Source organism: Lethenteron reissneri, chromosome 62 (assembly GCF_015708825.2).
Source record: "Lethenteron reissneri isolate LAM-NWPU_2019-01 chromosome 62, ASM1570882v1, whole genome shotgun sequence".
NCBI classification, from domain to species: Eukaryota; Metazoa; Chordata; class Hyperoartia; order Petromyzontiformes; family Petromyzontidae; genus Lethenteron; species Lethenteron reissneri.
In genome coordinates this window covers 6,346,256-6,366,753 of record NC_083840.1, presented here as the reverse complement: position 1 = coordinate 6,366,753, position 20,498 = coordinate 6,346,256, and the positions used below count along the sequence as shown (strand labels likewise).

The 20,498-nt window shown below is 57.6% G+C and overlaps 1 protein-coding gene across 1 annotated transcript in view; it reads right to left on the bottom strand.

Annotated features, from left to right (window-relative positions):
- Window positions 1-20,498, bottom strand: part of LOC133358595 (rho guanine nucleotide exchange factor 1-like) — a 48,822-nt gene that overhangs the window by 1,012 nt on the left and 27,312 nt on the right. Inside the window, exons 10-25 of the mRNA XM_061576963.1 lie at window positions 16,939-17,044; window positions 14,855-14,990; window positions 14,319-14,457; window positions 11,652-11,711; window positions 10,463-10,540; window positions 9,861-9,987; window positions 9,096-9,242; window positions 8,682-8,761; window positions 7,632-7,757; window positions 6,072-6,189; window positions 5,425-5,525; window positions 4,046-4,075; window positions 3,485-3,565; window positions 2,859-2,934; window positions 2,493-2,660; window positions 2,035-2,236 (exon numbers count right to left, since the gene is read on the bottom strand). Of these exons, the coding sequence (XP_061432947.1) occupies window positions 2,035-2,236; window positions 2,493-2,660; window positions 2,859-2,934; window positions 3,485-3,565; window positions 4,046-4,075; window positions 5,425-5,525; window positions 6,072-6,189; window positions 7,632-7,757; window positions 8,682-8,761; window positions 9,096-9,242; window positions 9,861-9,987; window positions 10,463-10,540; window positions 11,652-11,711; window positions 14,319-14,457; window positions 14,855-14,990; window positions 16,939-17,044 (1,775 nt within the window). The remainder of the gene's footprint in view (window positions 1-2,034; window positions 2,237-2,492; window positions 2,661-2,858; window positions 2,935-3,484; window positions 3,566-4,045; window positions 4,076-5,424; window positions 5,526-6,071; window positions 6,190-7,631; window positions 7,758-8,681; window positions 8,762-9,095; window positions 9,243-9,860; window positions 9,988-10,462; window positions 10,541-11,651; window positions 11,712-14,318; window positions 14,458-14,854; window positions 14,991-16,938; window positions 17,045-20,498) is intronic.

Here is a 20,498-nt window from a genome sequence, read left to right as displayed (position 1 = left end):
AGGCCACGTGAAGGGGGTCACGGGGCAGACCCAGGTGCCACGGGTCGACTGACCGAGATGACCGAGATGACTGGCTGATGCACCACCTGTGCCCCCCACTGTGCCAACTCGCTGTGCTTTAGCCACCCGGCGCTCCGCTCGTTGTTGTGAGCGTCGCTCCTCTGCCCTCCATTGTTGTTGGAGGGCGACTGCCTTCAACTGGCCAGTAGCGTCCTTCACGAGCCTCCTCCACAGAGGCCGATGTTGACACCGCTGGTACCAGTCATCGGCAAGTCCACTTAGCTCCACGTCCTCCTGAACCACGTCACTCCATCTCTTCTTTAGCCCGTGCCGCGTCCGTTTAGCCCCCTCGATCCGGCCGAACAAAAGCTGTTTGGGCATGCGGTGGTGGCTGGGCATGCGGGCTACATGACCCAGCCAACGCAGCCATGTCTGCCGGACGAGCTCACCGATGGAACTTTGTTTAGATCTTCCAAGAATTTGCGAGCTCCTCACACAATCCAGCCTGGTTAAACCCAGGATGGATCGTAGGCAGGCCAGCCTAAATGTTTCTAACCAGCGAAGATGCTCCATTAGGGGAGTCCACATTTCGCAAGCGTAGAGAAGAGAGGGAATGACCGTGGTCGAGAAGACCTGAAGCTTCGTGCGGAGCGACAGACCAGGTAGCTTCCACACAGCGTTACGCAACCGATGAAAAGATATTGCCGCTCGACTGATTCGGAGTGAGACCTCTGCTGTTAAACTGGAGCTGGTCATAAGCACACTGCCCAGGTATGGGAAACTCTCCACTCTCTCCACTACTGCCCCATCACCGATTGGGAGTTGTGGGGGTGGATTGTCTGATGGTACAAAATACCCAGGCAGGTGCTTAGTTTTGGTGGGGCTGATGGTAAGGCCCCACCTCTTAGTGGCACACTCCAGTCTCAGCAGCAGCGTCTCCAACTCCTCCTCTGAATGAACAGCAATTACCAAATCATCGGCATACATAACGTGGTTGACCAATAGGGAGCCATCCCTTGATCGCACCCGGGCGTCGATCAGCCTCCCATTATATCTGTACCAAATGGAAATTCCCCCGGTACAGCTATTGAAGGCTTCATGAACTACGTGGTCAAAATAAATGTAAAATAATGTGGGAGCCAGAGGACATCCCTGTCGCACCCCAAGGTGTACAGGGAAAGGCTCTGACTCCCGGCCACGTAGTTTTACCCGGGCCTGCTCACCATCATGAAGGTCCCTAATGATCGTGAGCAGAGGGTCAGGGACTCCGAAAGCACGAAGAACAACCCAGAGCCCAGGCCTACTGATGGTATCATAGGCCTTGACCAGGTCAATAAAGCAGAGATGTAGGCCTTGTTGGAATTCCCTACACCTCTGCTGTAGCAGACGGACAGAAAATATGGTATCTGTGCAGGACCGCCCATTCCTGAAACCGCATTGGGGCTCCGCAAGCCTCTCATCAGCGTACAAAATACCCACAACAACAACTGCCATTCGCCACTAAGTGGCAGTGACGTCACACACACACACTCACACACTCACTCACACACACTCACACACACTCATATACGGCTGTATCTGCGTGTACGTGTGTGTGTGCGTGAACGTGTGTGTGTGCGTGTATGTGCGTGTACGTGCACGTGTGTGTGTGTGTGAACGTGCGTGTGTGCGTGTGTGTGAACGTGCGTGTGTGCGTGTGTGTGTGTGCGTGTGTGTGTGCGTGAACGTGTGTGTGTTGAGTGTGCATGTACGTGTGTGTACGTGTGTGTACGTGCGTGTGTACGTGCGTGTGTACGTGCGTGTACGTTGCGTGTGTACGTGCGTGTGTACGTGCGTGTGTACGTGCGTGTGTACGTTGCGTGTGTACGTGCGTGTGTCCGTTGCGTGTACGTTGCGTGTGTACGTGCGTGTGCGCGTGTACGTTGCGTGTACGTTGTGTGTGCGCGTGTACGTTGCGTGTGTACGTTGCGTGTGCGTTGCGTGTGCGCGTGTACGTGTACGTGTGCGTGTGTGCGTGTGCGTGTGCGCGTGTACTCGGGGGGTCCGGGCGAGGTGGGCGCGTCGCCCTCCTTGTGAGCGACGCCCAGCAGGGCGGCGGTGTTCTTCCTGCGCGCAGCGGCGACGGCGTCGCTCAGGCGCTGCCACCAGGCGCGGCGCTCCGACACGCTCACGGCCACCAACTCGTAGATCTGGGGGCCCAGCTGGGACGTGCTGATCATGAAGAACGCGTGTTTGTCTACACGCACAGACGCACGCACACGGACACAGACGCACGCACAGACGCACGCACGCGGACACAGACACACGCACGCGGACAGTCACACGCACGTAGAGACGCACACAAGCGCGCAGACACACGCGCATGCGCATATACGCGCACACACACCTCGTGACCCCACAGCTCCCCGTGCCTTCCCCGTGACCCCCCCCCGTGCCCCCCCCGCTAGCCCCCCCCGCCAGCCCCCCCCCCGCTAGCCCCCCCCCCCCCCCACCTCGAGCCACCTCCCGCAGCAGCACGGTGCCCAGCTTCACGATGGGGCTGTAGATCTGCTTCGTGTCGGAGGCTCCCCCCAGCTGCTGGCTGTGGCAGCGCAGCACCAGCTTCTCCTCCTGCCGCTGCAGCAGCACCAGCAGGTCGTCCAACAGCAGCACGTGCAGGTCTGGGGGGGGGGGTGGGGGGGGGTGAGGGGGGGTGAGTGTGAGAGGGTGAGTGAGTGTGTGAGTGAGGGTGAGTGAGTGTGAGTGTGTGAGTGAGTGTGTGGGTGAGTGAGTGAGTGTGTGTGGGTGAGTGTGTGGGTGAGTGAGTGTGTGAGTGTGTGGGTGAGTGAGTGAGTGTGTGTGAGGGTGAGTGACGTCACCGATCGTCTTCTCCTTGTTGAGGCGCCAGGTGAGTGGCCCCTCATGCAGCATCTTGCGCTTGGTGAGGTCCAGATTCTTCACACACACATACACACGTATACAGACACACACACAGACACACATACACACGTACATACACACACACAGACACACACACATACATACACACACAGACACAGACACACACAGTCAATAACGTAAACGCGCGCACACGCACACCAGGGTGGTGGTGGTGTGGGTGGCGGGGGGTGGTGGTGGTGGTGTGGGTGGTGGTGGGGGGTGGTGGTGGTGGTGGTGTAGGTGGCGGGGGGGGGTTGGTGTCGGTGGTGGTGGTGGTGGGGGTGGTGGTGGTGGTAGTGGTGATGCTGGTGGTCGTGTTGGGGGTGGTGGGGGTGGTGGGGGTGTTGGTGCAGGTGGTGGTGGTGGGGGTGTTGGTGCGGGTGGTGGTGGTGTGGGTGGTGGTGTAGGTGGTGGTGGTGGTGGTGCTGGTGGTGGTGGTGGCGGTGGTGTTGGGGGTGGTGGTGGTGGCGGTGGTGTTGGGGGTGGTGGTGGTGGGGGTGGTGGTGGTGGGGGTGGTGGTGGTGGTGTAGGTGGTGGTGTGGGTGGTGGTGGGGAGTGCGCCCACCTTGAACTCTGCGATGTAGGGGTACTGCGTCTTTTCCAGGAACGGGGAGACGTCCATCCTGCGCTGGTAGTCTTGCAGGCGCTGCCACGCAGTGAGCGGCACATGCAGCAGCGGTCAGCTGTGTCTCACCCTAACTCTCACCCTGAGACCCGGTCTCCCTAAAGTCTCACCCTGACCCTGCGCTGGTAGTCTTGCAGGCGCTGCCACGCAGTGAGTGGCACATGCAGCAGCAGTCAGCTGTGTCTCACCCTGACTCTCACCCTGAGACCCGGTCTCCCTAAAGTCTCACCCTGACCCTGCGCTGGTAGTCTTGCAGGCGCTGCCACGCAGTGAGTGGCACATGCAGCAGCGGCGGTCAGCTGTGTCTCACCCAGACTCTCACCCTGAGACCCGGTCTCCCTAAAGTCTCACTCTGACTCTGAGACCTGGTCTCCCTGAGTCTCACCCAGACTCTCACCCTGAGACCCGGTCTCCCTAAAGTCTCACTCTGACTCTGAGACCCGGTCTCCCTGAGTCTCACCCAGACTCTCACCCTGAGACCCGGTCTCCCTAAAGTCTCACCCTGACCCTGCGCTGGTAGTCTTGCAGGCGCTGCCACGCAGCGAGCGGCACATGCAGCAGCGGCGGTCAGACGGGACCCCGACACCCCGTCTCCCAGAGTCTCACCCTGACCCTGACACCCAGTCTCCCTAAAGTCTCACCCTGAACCTGACACCCAGTCTCCCTAAAGTCTCACCCTGAACCTGACACCCTGAGACCCGGTCTCCCTGAGTCTCACTCTAAGACTCTGACCCTGACACCCGGTCTCCCTGAGTCTAACCCTGACCCTGAGACCCGGTCTCCCTGAGTCTCACTCTAAGACTCTGACCCTGACACCCGGTCTCCCTGAGTCTAACCCTGACCCTGAGACCCGGTCTCCCTGAGTCTCACTCAGACCATCAGCAATGGCTGTGTGTGTGTCTGTGTGTGTGGCTGTGTGTGGCTGTGTGTGGCTGTGTGTGTGTGTGTGTGTGCGTCTGTGTGTGTGCGTCTGTGTGTGTGTGTCTGTGTGTGTGGCTGTGTGTGGTTGTGTGTGTGTGTGTCTGTGTGTGTGTCTGTGTGTGACTGTGTGTGTGTCTGTGTGTGTCTGTGTGTGGCTGTGTGTGGCTGTGTGTGTGTGTGTCTGTGTGTGTCTGTGTCTGTGTGTGTGTGTCTGTGTGTGTGGCTGTGTGTGGTTGTGTGTGTGTGTGTGTCTGTGTGTGTGACTGTGTGTGTGTCTGTGTGTGTGTCTGTGTGTGGCTGTGTGTGGCTGTGTGTGTGTGTGTCTGTGTGTGTCTGTGTCTGTGTGTGTGTGTCTGTGTGTGTGGCTGTGTGTGGTTGTGTGTGTGTGTGTGTCTGTGTGTGTGTCTGTGTGTGACTGTGTGTGTGTCTGTGTGTGTGTCTGTGTGTCTGTGTGTGTCTGTGTGTGACTGTGTCTGTGTGTGTCTGTGTGTGTGTCTGTGTGTGTGTATCTGTGTGTGTGTGTCTGTGTGTGTATCTGTGTGTGTGTGTCTGTGTGTTCTGTGTGTGACTGTGTGTGTGTCTGTGTGTGTGTCTGTGTGTGGCTGTGTGTGGCTGTGTGTGTGTGTGTCTGTGTGTGTCTGTGTCTGTGTGTGTGTGTCTGTGTGTGTGGCTGTGTGTGTGTGTGTGTCTGTGTGTGTGTCTGTGTGTGACTGTGTGTGTGTCTGTGTGTGTGTCTGTGTGTGTCTGTGTGTGAATGTGTCTGTGTGTGTCTGTGTGTGTGTCTGTGTGTGTATCTGTGTGTGTGTGTCTGTGTGTGTATCTGTGTGTGTGTGTCTGTGTGTGTATCTGTGTGTGTGTGTCTGTGTGTGTGTCTGTGTGTGTGGATGTGTGTGTCTGTGTGTGTGTCTGTGTGTGTGTATGTGTGTGTGTCTGTGTGTGTGTGCGTGTGTGTGTGTCACCTGTGCGTTCTCCGCCTCCCGCACGGCCGTGTTGACGGACAGCAGGATGCGCTTGCAGCACTCGCTGGCCTGCTGCACCTTGCCGTGCTCGGGGCTGCTGTCTGCGGAGGCAGCACAGCAGCAAGGTCGCGAGGTAACGAGCGAGCCGTGAGCGTGTGGTGAGTGTGTGGTGAGCGAGCGGTGAGCGAGTGGTGAGCGAGCGAGTGGTGAGTGAGTGGTGAGTGAGTGGTGAGTGAGTGAGTGGTGAGTGAGTGGTGAGTGAGTGAGTGAGTGGTGAGTGAGTGGTGAGTGAGTGGTGAGCGAGCGAGTGGTGAGTGAGTGGTGAGTGAGTGGTGAGTGAGTGGTGAGTGAGTGGTGAGTGAGTGAGTGAGTGGTGAGTGAGTGGTGAGTGAGTGAGTGGTGAGTGAGTGGTGAGTGAGTGGTGAGTGGTGAGTGAGTGGTGAGTGAGTCGTGAGTGAGTGGTGAGCGAGTGAGTGATGAGCGAGTGAGTGGTGAGTGAGTGGTGAGTGAGTGGTGAGTGAGTGGTGAGTGAGTGAGTGAGTGGTGAGTGAGTGGTGACTGAGTGGTGAGCGAGTGAGTGGTGAGTGAGTGGTGAGCGAGCGAGTGGTGAGCGAGTGGTGAGCGCGTGGTGAGCGAGCGTGGCGTACCAGCGGTGTACTTGGCGATCTTGTCCAGCAGCAGCGGGTACTTGGTGAGTCGCTGCATCTCACACGGCAAGAAGTCCTTGAGCTGCAGCCGGCGGCAGTGAGGGTTGCTCTCCGCATCCTGAACACGTCACACCACCCACGTCACACCACCACGTCACACCACCACCCACCACGTCATACACCACGTCACACCACCACGTCACACCACCACGTCACACCACACACCACGTCACACACCACGTCACACCACACACCACGTCACACACCACGTCACACCACGTGACCCCCCCCCCACCTGAATGAACTGCTGGAAGCGAGTTTCCTTGCGCTGGCGCTGCTTGATGGTGTCCAGCACCACCACGTCACACCACGTCACACCACACCCCACGTCACACCACCACACACCACGTCACACCACGTCACACACCACGTCACACCACGTCACACACCACGTCGCACCACGTCACACACCACGTCACACCACGTCACACACCACGTCACACCACGTCACACACCACGTCACACCACGTCACACACCACGTCACACCACGTCCACACACCACGTCGCACCACCACGTCACACAACCACGTCACACACCACGTCGCACCACCACGTCACACACCACGTCACACCACGTCGCACCACCACGTCACACACACCACGTCACACACCATGTCGCACCACACCACGTCACACACCACGTCACACCACGTCACACACCACGTCACACACCACGTCGCACCACCACGTCACACACCACGTCACACACCACGTCACACACCACGTCACACACCACGTCGCACCACCACGTCACACACCACGTCACACCACGTCGCACCACCACGTCACACACACCACGTCACACACCATGTCGCACCACACCACGTCACACACCACGTCACACCACGTCACACACCACGTCACACACCACGTCGCACCACCACGTCACACACCACGTCACACACCACGTCACACACCACGTCACACACACACGTCACACACCACGTCGCACCACCACGTCACACACCACGTCACACACCACTGCGCACCACCACGTCACACACCACGTCCACCACTGCAACCCAGCACCACGTCACACACACCCACGTCACACACCATGTCGCACCACCACCACGTCACACACCACGTCACACACCACGTCACACACCACGTCACACACCACGTCACACCACGTCACACACCACGTCACACACCACGTCGCACCACCACGTCACACACACCACGTCACACACCACGTCACACACCACGTCGCACCACCACGTCACACACCACGTCACACACACCACGTCACACACACCACGTCACACACACCACGTCACACACACCACGTCACACACCACGTCACACCACGTCACACACCACGTCACACACCACGTCGCACCACCACGTCACACACACCACGTCACACACCACGTCACACACCACGTCGCACCACCACGTCACACACCACGTCACACACACCACGTCACACACACCACGTCACACACACCACGTCACACACCACGTCACACACACCACGTCACACCACGTCACACCACCTGTATGAACTGCTGGAAGCGAGTGTCCTTGCGCTGGCGCTGCTTGATGGTGTCCAGCGCCAGCGTCTGCTGGCTGCAGAACACGGCGGCCGCCGCCTGCAGCGCCTCACCAGCCACGCCAGCAAACTACACGGGGGGGGGCATGGGGGGGGGGCACGGGGGGGCGGGGGGGGGTCACGGGGGGGGCGGGGGGGGGGGAGAGACACGGGGACACAGAGAGGTGGTCTCCACAATGCCTGTTCACGCGCGTGTGCGTGTGTGTACGCGCGTGTGTACGCGCGTGTGTACGTGTGTGTGTGCGTGTATATACGTGCGTGTGTGCTTGTACGTGTATGTACGCGCGTGTGTGCGTGTACGTGTATGTGCGTGTCTGTGTGTATGCGTCTGTATGTGCGCATCTGTGTGTGTGTCTGTGTGTGCGTGTCTGTGTGTGTGTGTCTGTGTGAGTGTACGTGTGTATGTCTGTGTGTGTGTCTGTCTGAGTGCGTGTCTGTGTGTGTGTGTCTGTGTGTCTGTGTGTGTGCATGTCTGTGTGTGTGCGTGTCTGTGTGTGTGTACGTGTCTGTGTGTGTCTGGCAAAAACAACCCCCTACCTCCTCGTGGTGCCGGACGGCAACGCTGTGGTGGGCAGTGCCGTGGGGGGAGGGCCAACTGAGTTTGGCCTCTCCCCTCACGGCGTCTGTGACCACCGCAGCGGCCAAACGGGGGCTCTGGACGGGTGCGAGGGGCTGGTAACCCCTTCACCTTCAATTAACTACCACTAAACTACGAGTTAAAAATTAACTAAGCTTGTGCCAGAGGCCCCGGGGGGACAGGCGTCTATGACGTCTCCTGGGCAAACCCCATAGAAGGCAGAGTGAGTAGGTGAGAGAGTGGGTGAGTGAGTGGATGAGTGAGTGAATGGGAGAGTGGGTGAGTGAGTGGGTGGGGGGTTAGGTGGGCGAGTGGGTGGGTGGGTGAGTGAGTAGGTGAGTGAGTGAGTGGGTGAGTGACCGAGTGGGTGACTGAGTAGGTGAGTGAGTGAGTGAGTGGGTGAGTGTTGTCCCCCACCCTGGCCAACAGGACGTCTCCCACGCCATCCACCAGGGGCCCGTTCTCCTTCAGCTTCTTCATGTCCACGTTCAGAGACTCTGCAAAGACAAAGGTGCCCCGTGTAGCCTTCAACGCCGCCGGGGCAAGCGCCACGAGCGGCGGCCCCCACCGGGGCCGGCACGGCGCGTACCGAGGGGGCCGGCGCCGTGCCGGCCACCCCGGCACCGGCCGGGAAAACCTTCACCGGCAGCCCCGGCACCGGCTGGGAGAACCTTCCGCGCCGGCGGCACCTGCGGTGACTCGGGTTCGTGGAGCGGTGCCGCCCCAATGGAGGCGGTGTGATGACACGCACGTCACGAGCTGGGACTGAGCGAGTGACTGGGCGAGTGAGTGACTGAGTGAGCGAGTGAGTGACTGGGCGAGGTCCCTCACCGTGGAGTGGCAGCAGCACGTCGAGGTTGGGGAAGATCTGGCGCACCTCGGCTTCGGGCGCGACGCCGTGCTGCACGAGGCGGTCGCAGAACAGCGCCTTGAGCACCTTGAGCATGCGCACGTGGGCACGCTCCGTGTGCAGCAGCTCTGCACACACACACACACACGTGTACACACACACACGCACACACACACACACGTGTACACACACACACACACATACACACACGCACACGTACACACACATACACACACGCACACACACACACGCACACACACGTACACACGCACACACACACACGCACACACATGTACACACACACACACGCACCTTGAGCATGCACACGTGGGCACGCTCCGTGTGCAGCTCTGTACACTACACACACCCACACACACGCACGTATACACACACACTAGTACACAAAGAACCCCCGTACAGCCTTTAACAGACTGTAGGGGCAAGTGCTGTTAGCGAGCACCTATGAAGTCCGGCACGGTACACAAGGGGGTGGGTGGCCAGCACCACGCCCGACCGCCTTTGTCTCCCTAGTGGCGATGTTTACTACGCACCGCACCAGGTACTTATTTGAGGCCGAGTCGACCTAGGGGAGACGGCCCGGTTCAGGTAATCGTCACCGGCGTTTGCCGTGAGCGGGGAATCGAACTCGGCTCGCCGGCTTCGCGGCGAAAAAAGACAAAGCTTCCCCGCGTAGCCTCAACAGACTGTTGGGGCAAGTGCCGCCCCCCCGTGCCCCGCGCGCGCACCGTTGATGACGTCCTGCCGCTTGACCTCCTGCTTGCCCAGGCGCGCCAGCTGCTCCGGCTTGAGCAGCAGCTGCCAGTGGGGGGCCTCTGCCTCCACCTCCAGGTCCTCGTCGGGGCCCAGCGACACCTCGTCGCCAAACGAGGGGGGGGGCGGCGGGGGGGCCCCCCCCCCGGACCACGAGGAGGTGGAGGAGGAGGTGGAAGGCTGCGAGGAGAGAGACGCGGTGTCGTCCGGCCTACGGGGGGAGGGGTGGGGAGGGAGCCATCACACGCCACTCTCACAATCTCACATCCACACTCACACTCGCACACACACACACTCATACACACTCTCACACTCTCACACTCTCACGCACACTCACATCCACACTCACTCACACACTCTCACACTCTCACACTCCACTCATTCTCACACTCTCTCACACGCCCCACTCACGCTCTCACACTCTCACACTCCACACTCTCAGACTCACACGCCCCACTCACACTCCACACTCTCACACACTCTCACTCACTCACACTCTCACTCACACTCCTCACTCACTCACTCACACTCTCACTCACACTCTCACTCACACTCTCTCTCTCACTCACACTCTCACTCGTGGCGTCGGGGAGGGGCCCTCGTCCAACAGCCGATTGACAACAGGGCCACGTGCAAGTCGCATGCAAACGGCATGCTAATGACACGTCAACGGCATGCTAATGACACGTCAACGGCATGCTAATGGCACGTCAACGGCATGCTAATGGCACGTCAACGGCATGCTAATGACACGTCAACGGCATGCTGACGGGCTGGTGATGTTACATTTAGATCAACGGAGCGGCGGTCGCCCCGACGCCGCCAGCCCGGGGCGGCCCAAGTTCACCACGCCGGCCGGTTTTGGCGCGCGGCACCGCCGGGTCGTTTACCGGGGCGGCCGCCGGGGTCGAACCGCGCGGCGCTGCCGCCGCGGCGGCACAGACACACGCACGCACACACACACACACGGACACACGCACGCACACACACACACACGCACACACGCACACGCACGCACACACACACGGACACACGCACGCCGGCTCCTGGCGAGCGACCCCCGTGGATCTGCGAGCTCCCCAAGCGATGATTTCACAATCGGCAACGACGTGTCCCAACGATCACAAAAAAAAATCACAAAATCCACAATCGGCAGAATCGTGAGCATCGTCAGAATCATCAGCGTCATCACCATTGGCATCGTCAGCATCGGCATCATCGGCATCATCAGCATCATCGTCATCATTGTTATCATCAGCATCGTCACCATCAGCATCGTCAGCATCAGCATCGTCAGAATCATCAGTGTCATCATCATTGGCATCATCAGCATCGGCATCGTCATCATCGGCATCGTCAGCATCGTCATCATTGGCATCATCAGCATCGGCATCATCAGCATCGTCACCATCAGCATCGTCATCGTCGTCATCGTCGTCATCATCGTCATCGTCAGTACCGTCAGCATCGTCAGCATCGTCATCATCAGCATCGTCATCGTCATCATCATCATCGTCATCATCGTCATCATCATCATCATCAGTATCGTCATCATCAGCACCGCCAGCGCCAGCAGGATCATCAGCAATGCTCGGACAAACGTGAAGCGTTGCCGTGCCCCAGCGACAAGACACCACGTGGCACTAACCCCCCCCCCCCGCCGGGCACACGGAACACAGACGGAGAAGCGGCGACGATGACGATGACGACGATGACGACACGGAGGAGGCCGCGAGGGAGCGAAGCGGGGGGGGGGGGGGAACTACTTTTCTGGTGCGGAGGAGAAGGATCCGGTTAGTCCAGAAGACGAGGAAGTAGACCAGGCCCTGAAGGAGGGAAACCCCCAAACAGGCCGCACCAGGGTCACCACCACGGGCAACACGGCGGGAACACGGCGGGAACGCGCACGCAGCGTCTCGGCTCACCGCCCAGCTGGCTATCCACGGGTCCATCGATCGATCGATGTGCACGTCTGACAAGTTTGTTTTTACTACAAACTCGCTCGGCGGTGCGGGGCGGCCGCTGCTACCGCTGCTGATACCGCTGCTGCCGCTGCTACCGCTGCTACCGGTGTTGCCGCCACCGCTGCCACCGCCAACGATGACATCTCAACTACGTGGCTTGGCATCGTCATTATCGTCGTCGTCATCACCGTCGTCATCGTCGTTATCGTCATCATCGTCGTCGTCGTCATCATCATCGTCATCATCGTCATCGTCGTCGTCATCATCGTCATCATCGTCATCGTCGTCATCATCGTCGTCATCGTCGTTATCGTCGTCATCATCGTCGTCATCATCGTCGTCGTCATCGTCGTCGTCATCATCATCGTCATCATCGTCATCATCATTGTCATCGTCATCATCGTCGTCATCGTCGTTATCGGCATCATCATCATCATCGTCATCATCATCATCGTCATCATCATCATCATCGTCGTCGCGTGCAAATTTACAGCGGCAGTGGAATATTCTAAATCGCGTTGACGTCGACTCGAGACGTGGAGGGGAAACTGGAGAGAAATCCACGCAGCGACCGCGGGGAGAGAGAGAGACACGCAAACTCCAACTACGCAGCAGCAGCAGCAACAGGCGGCGCCTGGGCCCGTGCGGACTTTAAATATGTATATTTATATAGATATGTATATATTTATATATGTATATATTTATATATATGTATATATATATTTATGTATGTATATATTTATATAAATGTTTCTTCTAATCTGCCCGGTGAGGCCGACACGTGCGGCGCCGCGAAGACCATCGCGGCGAGGGGGTTGGTGGATCGCCCGCAGATGGGGCTGGCAAACTCCCTCCCCCTCCCTTGCCACGTCGCCACCGCCACCACCACCACCACCGCCGTCCGGCTACTGCCCGACAGGCGAGCAGTGGTGGTGGTGGCGATGGCGGCGGCGGTGGCGGCGGTGGTGGTGGTGGTGGCGGTGGTGGTGGTGGTGGCGATGGCGGCGGCGGTGGCGGCGGTGGTGGTGGTGGCGGTGGTGGCGGCGGTGGTGGTGGTGGTAGCGGCGGTGGCGGCGGTGGTGGTGGTGGTGGTGGCGATGGCGGCGGCGGTGGTGGTGGTGGTGGCGATGGCGGCGGCGGTGGCGGCGGTGGTGGTGGTGGTGGTGGCGGTGGTGGCGGTGGTGGTGGTGGTGGCGGTGGTGGCGGTGGTGGTGGTGGTGGCACGGCGCTGCCCGCACCGCCGGGGGCGGAACGGCAAGTGGTGCTGGTGGTTGGCCGATTGCTGTGATCAGGCGCTCGGTATCATCGCACGTGTGTGTGCACGTGTGTGCACGTGTGTGTGCACGTGTGTGTGCGCGTGTGTGCGCGTGTGTGCACGTGTGTGTGCACGTGTGTGTGCACGTGTGTGTGCACGTGTGTGCGCGTGTGTGCACGTGTGTACATGCGTGGTGATGATGGCAGCGATGATGATGGCAGCGATGATGATGGCGGCAATCATGATGGTGGTGATGACGGCGAGTTTGATGACGGTGATGATGGTAACAATGACGATAGCGACAGTGATGATGGTGGTGGTGGTAACTATGACGATGATGGCTTTGATGACAATGATGGTAATGATGGTAATGATGGTGATCATGACGATGGTGATGATGGTGATGATGATGATGGTGATGATGATGGTGATGATGATGATGATGGTGATGATGGCGACGACAACAATGATGATGGTGACGATGACGATGGTGATGGTGATGATGGTGACGGTGACGATGACGATGGTGATGATGGTGACGGTGACGATGATGATGGTGACGATGATGGTGATGATGATGGTGATGATGATGGTGGTGATGGTGACGATGACGATGATGATGGTGATGGTGATGATGATGGTGACGATGGTGACGATGACGATGATGATGGTGATGATGGTGACGATGATGGTGGTGATGGTGATGATGATGGTGATGGTGACGATGACGATGATGATGGTGATGATGATGGTGATGATGGTGACGGTGACGGTGACGATGTCCACAGGCACCTGCGCCAGCTGCGAGGAGTGCGAGGTGGAGTCACGTCTCCGGGCGTCCTGCGGAACAACAACAACAGCAACAACGTCAACAACAACAACAACAGCAACAACGTCAACAACAGCAACAACGTCAACAACAACAACAACGTCAACAACAACAACGTCAACAACAACAGCAACAACAACAGCAACAACAACAACAACAGCAATAACAACAGCAACAACGTCAACAACAATAACAATAACAACAACAACAACGTCAACAACAACAACAATAACAACAATAACAACAACAACAGCAACAACGTCAACAACAACAACAGCAACAACGTCAACAACAACAACAACAGCACGGAGGTCAGCTACAAGTTGCTCCCTTGCGGAGGGCTGCAGCACCTGAGTGTTGGCGTGAGGGGTGGCCCCATGCGCGCCGTGGCCTCCATGGCGGCCTCCCTGTCGATGTCGCTCTTGGAGCGCGAGGAGGAGGAGGAGGAGGAGCCGGGGGAGCGGCGCCCACCGCCGCCGTCGACCCGCAGACTCTCGGAGCGGCCCACTCGCAAGCCGCCCGACCTGCAGGCACACAAAGACGTGCGTGTGTACCTGCGTGTGTACCTGCGTGTGTGCGCGCGTGTGCGCGTGTGTGCGTGTGTACGTGCGTGTGTACGTGCGTGTGTACACGTGCGTGTGTGTACGTGTGTGTGTGTATGTGTGTGTGTTCGTGCGTGTGTACGTGTGCGTGTGTACCTGCGTGTGTACCTGCGTATGTGCGCGTGTGCGCGCGTGTGCGCGCGCGTGCGCGCGTGTGCATGTGTACATGCGTGTGTATGTGCGTGTGTGTGTACGTGCTTGTGTGCGCGTGTGTACGTGCATGTGTACGTGCGTGCACGTGTGTGCGCGTGCGTGTGCGTGCGTACGTTGCGTGTGTACGTGCGTGTGTGCGTGTGTGCGTGCGTGTGTGCGTACGTACTCTCTGCCGCCGCCCCGCGTCTCCCCCAGGTCCCCCGCTGACCCCGGCTCCAGCCCCCCCCCCTCGTAGCCCCCGGCCCCTCCCCCCGGCGCCGGCTCGAACTGGCGCACCATGCTCGCCACACTGCTCCCTTGCCCTGCGTAGAGACAAAGGCCCCCCAGGAAGCCTTCAACGACTGCCGGGGCAAGCGCTGTCGAGTACCGGCCGACACGGCGGCCGGCGTCGCGCGTCCGCCCGGCCGTCTTTGTATCCTCCCCGGTGCTGACGTCTTACACTCAACCGCACCAGGGCACTTATTTTGAGGCCGAGTCGACCTAGGGGTATTCCCACGATCAGGAATCCGTTGGGAACTCTCGCAGAGCTACCGCTGAGAAGTGGATCTCAAAGGGCTACTTCTGAGATCCATTCTACTTAGAGTGACCACTCTGACCCCACAGATCAGCCCACGCAAGTGGATATCAAAGGGCTACTTCTGACACCCATTCTACTTAGAGTGACCACTCTGACCCCACAGATCAGCCCACGGAAGTGGGTATCAAAGGGCTACTTCTGACACCCATTCTACTTAGAGTGACCACTCTGACCCCACAGATCAGCCCACGCAAGTGGATATCAAAGGGCTACTTCTGACACCCATTCTACTTAGAGTGACCACTCTGACCCCACAGATCGACCCACGCAAGTGGATATCAAAGGGCTACTTCTGAGATCCATTCTACTTAGTGACCACTCTGACCCCACAGATCAACCCACGGAAGTGGATATCAAAGAGCGACACAAGTGGACCCACACACACACGTAGACCCACACACACACGTAGACCCAACCACACACGCAGACCCACACACACACACGCGTGGACCCACACACACACACGTAGACCCACACACACACGTGGACCCACACACACACGCAGACCCACACACACACGTGGACCCACACACACACGTGGACCCACACACACACATGGACCCCACACACACACACGTAGACCCACACACACACGTGGACCCACACACACACGTGGACCCACACACACACACGTGGACCCACACACACACATGGACCCACACACACACGTGGACCCACACACACACACGTAGACCCACACACACACGTGGACCCACACACACACGTGGACCCACACACACACGTGGACCCACACACACACACGTAGACCCACACACACACGTAGACACACACACACACGGTGACCCACACACACACACGTGGACCCACACACACACGTAGACCCACACACACACGTGGACCCACACACACACGTGGACCCACACACACACACGTAGACCCACACACACACACGTGGACCCAACACACACACACGTGGACCCACACACCACACGTGGACCCACACACACACGTGGACCCACACACACACGTAGACCCACACACACACGTGGACCCACACACACACGTGGACTCACACACACACACGTGGACCCATAGACCCACACACACGTAGACACACACACACGTAGACGTGGACCCACACACACGTGGACCCACACACACACGTGGACCCACATACACACACGTAGACCCACCACATGTGGACCCCACACACACGTGGACCCACACACACACACGTAGACCCACACACACACGTGGACCCACACACACACGTGGACCCACACACACCGTGGACCCACACACACGTGGACCCACACACACACACGTGGACCCACACACACACACGTAGACCCACACACACACGTGGACCCACACACACACGTAGACCCACACACACACGTAGACCCACACACGTAGACCCACACACACACGTAGACCCACACACACACACGTGGACCCACACACACACGTGGACCCACACACACGTGACCCACACACACAGACACATGGACACACACACACACGTAGACCCACACACGTAGACCCCACACACACCTAGACCCACACACACACATGGACACACACACACACGTAGACACACACACACTGGACCCCACACCACGTAGACCCACACACACACGTAGACACACACACACACGTAGACCCACACAACACACACGTAGACCCACACACGTAGACCCACACAGACTGACCGTCGCCCCCACCCCATTGGCCGGGCCTCAGGATGATGTCACGGAAGAGCGACTGGCGGCCCCCACCCCCCTTCTTGTCCTCCTTCTCCTTCTTGGGCCCCAGCGTCTGGACACGCGCACCACACACCAGTCACCCACACACAGTCCACACACACACAGTCACACACACCACACAGTCACACACACACACAGTCACACACACACACAGTCCACACACACACACACAGTCACACACACACACACAGTCACACACACACACACAGTCACACACACACACAGTCACACACACAGTCACACAACACAGTCACACGACACACACAGTCACACACACACACACAGATCACACCACACACACAGATCAACCACCACACACAGTCACACACACACACAGTCACACACACACACAGTCACACACACAGCACAGTCACACACACACACAGTCACACACCACACCCAGTCACACACCACACAGTCCACACCACACACACAGTCACACACACACCACAGTCACCACACCACACCAGTCACACACCACACACAGGACCCACACACACGTCACAACAACACAACACACAGTCACACACACACACAGTCACACACACCACACCAGTCCACACACACCAACAGTCACACACACACACAGTCCACACACACCATTCCACACACACAGGCACACACCACACACAGTCCACACAAACCACACACCGTCACACACACCACCAGTCACACACAACACACAGTCACACACACACAACAGTCCACACACACACAGTCACACACACACAGTCCCACACACACACACAGTCACACACACACACGTCACACACACACACAGTCCACACACAGTCCACACACAGTCACACACACACACAGTCACACACACAGTCACACACACAGTCACAACCCACACAGTCACACACACACACAGTCACACACACACACAGTCACACACCACACAGTCACACACACAGTCACACACAACACACACAGTCACACACACACACACAGTCACACACACACACAGTCACACACACACACAGTCACACACACACAGTCACACACACACAGTCACACACACAGTCACACACACACACAGTCACACACACACACACAGTCACACACACACACAGTCACACACACAGTCACACACACAGTCACACACACCACAGTCACACACACAGTCACACACACACACACAGTCACCACACACACACAGTCACACACACACACAGTCACAACACACACACAGTCACACACACAGTCACACACACACAGTCACACACACACACAGTCACAACACACACAGTCACACACACACAGTCACACACACACACAGTCACACACACCACAGTCACACACACATCACACACACACAGTCACACACACACAGTCACACACCACAGTCACACACACAGTCACACACACACACAGTCACACACACACACAGTCACACACACACACAGTTACACACACAACAGTCACCACACACACAGTCACACACACAGTCACACACACACACAGTCACACAACACACAGTTCACACACACACACTTCACACACACACAGTCACACACACACAGTCACACACACACACAGTCACACACACACAGTACACACACACAACACAGTCACACACACAACAGTCACACACACACACAGTCACACACACACAGTCACACACACACAGTCACCACACACACACAGTCACACACACACAGTCACACACACCACAGTCACACACACCACAGTCACACACACACAGTCCACACACACCACAGTCACACACACAGTCACACACACACAGTCACACACACACCACAGTCACACTACAACACCAGTTACACACACACAGTTACACACACACCAGTCACAACACACACAGTCAACACACACACATCACCACACACCCAGTCCACACACCCCAGTTACACACCACACACACAGTCACACACACACGACAGTTACACACTACACACACAACACAGTCACACACACCACAGTCACACAACAACACAGTCACACACACACACACAGTCACCACACACACACAGTCACACACACAACCACAATCACACACACACAGTCACACACACACAGTCACACACACAGTCACACACACACACAGTCACACACACAGTCACACACACAGTCACACACACACAGTCACAAAAAGACAAAGATCCCCCGTATAGCCTTAACAGACTGTAGGGGCAAGTGCTGTTAGCGAGCACCTATGAAGGCCGGAACGGTACACGAGGGGGTGGGTGGCCAGCACCACGCCCGACCGCCTTTGTCTCCCTAGTGGCAATGTTTACATACCGCACCAGGTACTCATTTGAGGCTGAGTCGACCTAGGGGAGGCCCGGGACCGGTTCAGATAATCGTCACTGGTGTTGGCCGTGAGCGGGAATCGAACTCGTGTCGCCGGGTTCATAGCGCAGCGCGCTAACCGCTACAACTACCGCTCCCCACTACAAGTCCACACACACAGTCACACCCACAGTCACACACACCAGTCACCACACACAGTCACACACACAGTCACACACACACCAGTCACACACACACAGTCACACACACACAGTCACACACACACACAGTCACCACACACACACAGTCACACACACACACAGTCACACACACACACAGTCACACACACACACAGTCACACACACACACAGTCACACACACACACAGTCACACACACAGTCACACACACACACAGTCACACACACACACAGTCACACACACACAGTCACACACACCAGTCACACACACACACAGTCCACACACATACAGTCACACACACACAGTCACACCACACACAGTCACACACCACACAGTCACACACACAGTCACCCACACCACCCACCACACACAGTCCACACACACACAGTCACACACCAGTCACACACATACACATCACACCACACAGTCACACCACACACAGTCACACACACACACACAGTCCACACACACACAGTCCCCACACACACACAGTCACACACACACAGTCACACACACAGTCACACACACACACAGTCCACACACACACAGTCACACACACAGTCACACACACACAGTCACACACACACAGTCACACACACACACAGTCACACACACACACAGTCACACACACAGTCACCACACACACAGTCCACACACACACACAGTACACACACCACACACACAGTTACACCACACCAGTCACACACACACAGTCACACACACAGTCACACACACACACACAGTCACACACACACACACAGTCACACCCAGTCACACACACAGTCACACACACACACAGTCACACACACACACAGTCACACACACAGTCACACACAGTCACACACACAGTCACACACACACACAGTCACACACACACAGTCACACACACAGTCACACACACACACAGTCACACACACACACACGTCACACACACCCACAGTCACACACAGTCACACACACACACAGTCCACACACACACAGTCACACACACACAGTTACACACACACACAGTTACAAACACACACAGTTACAAACACACACACAGTTACACA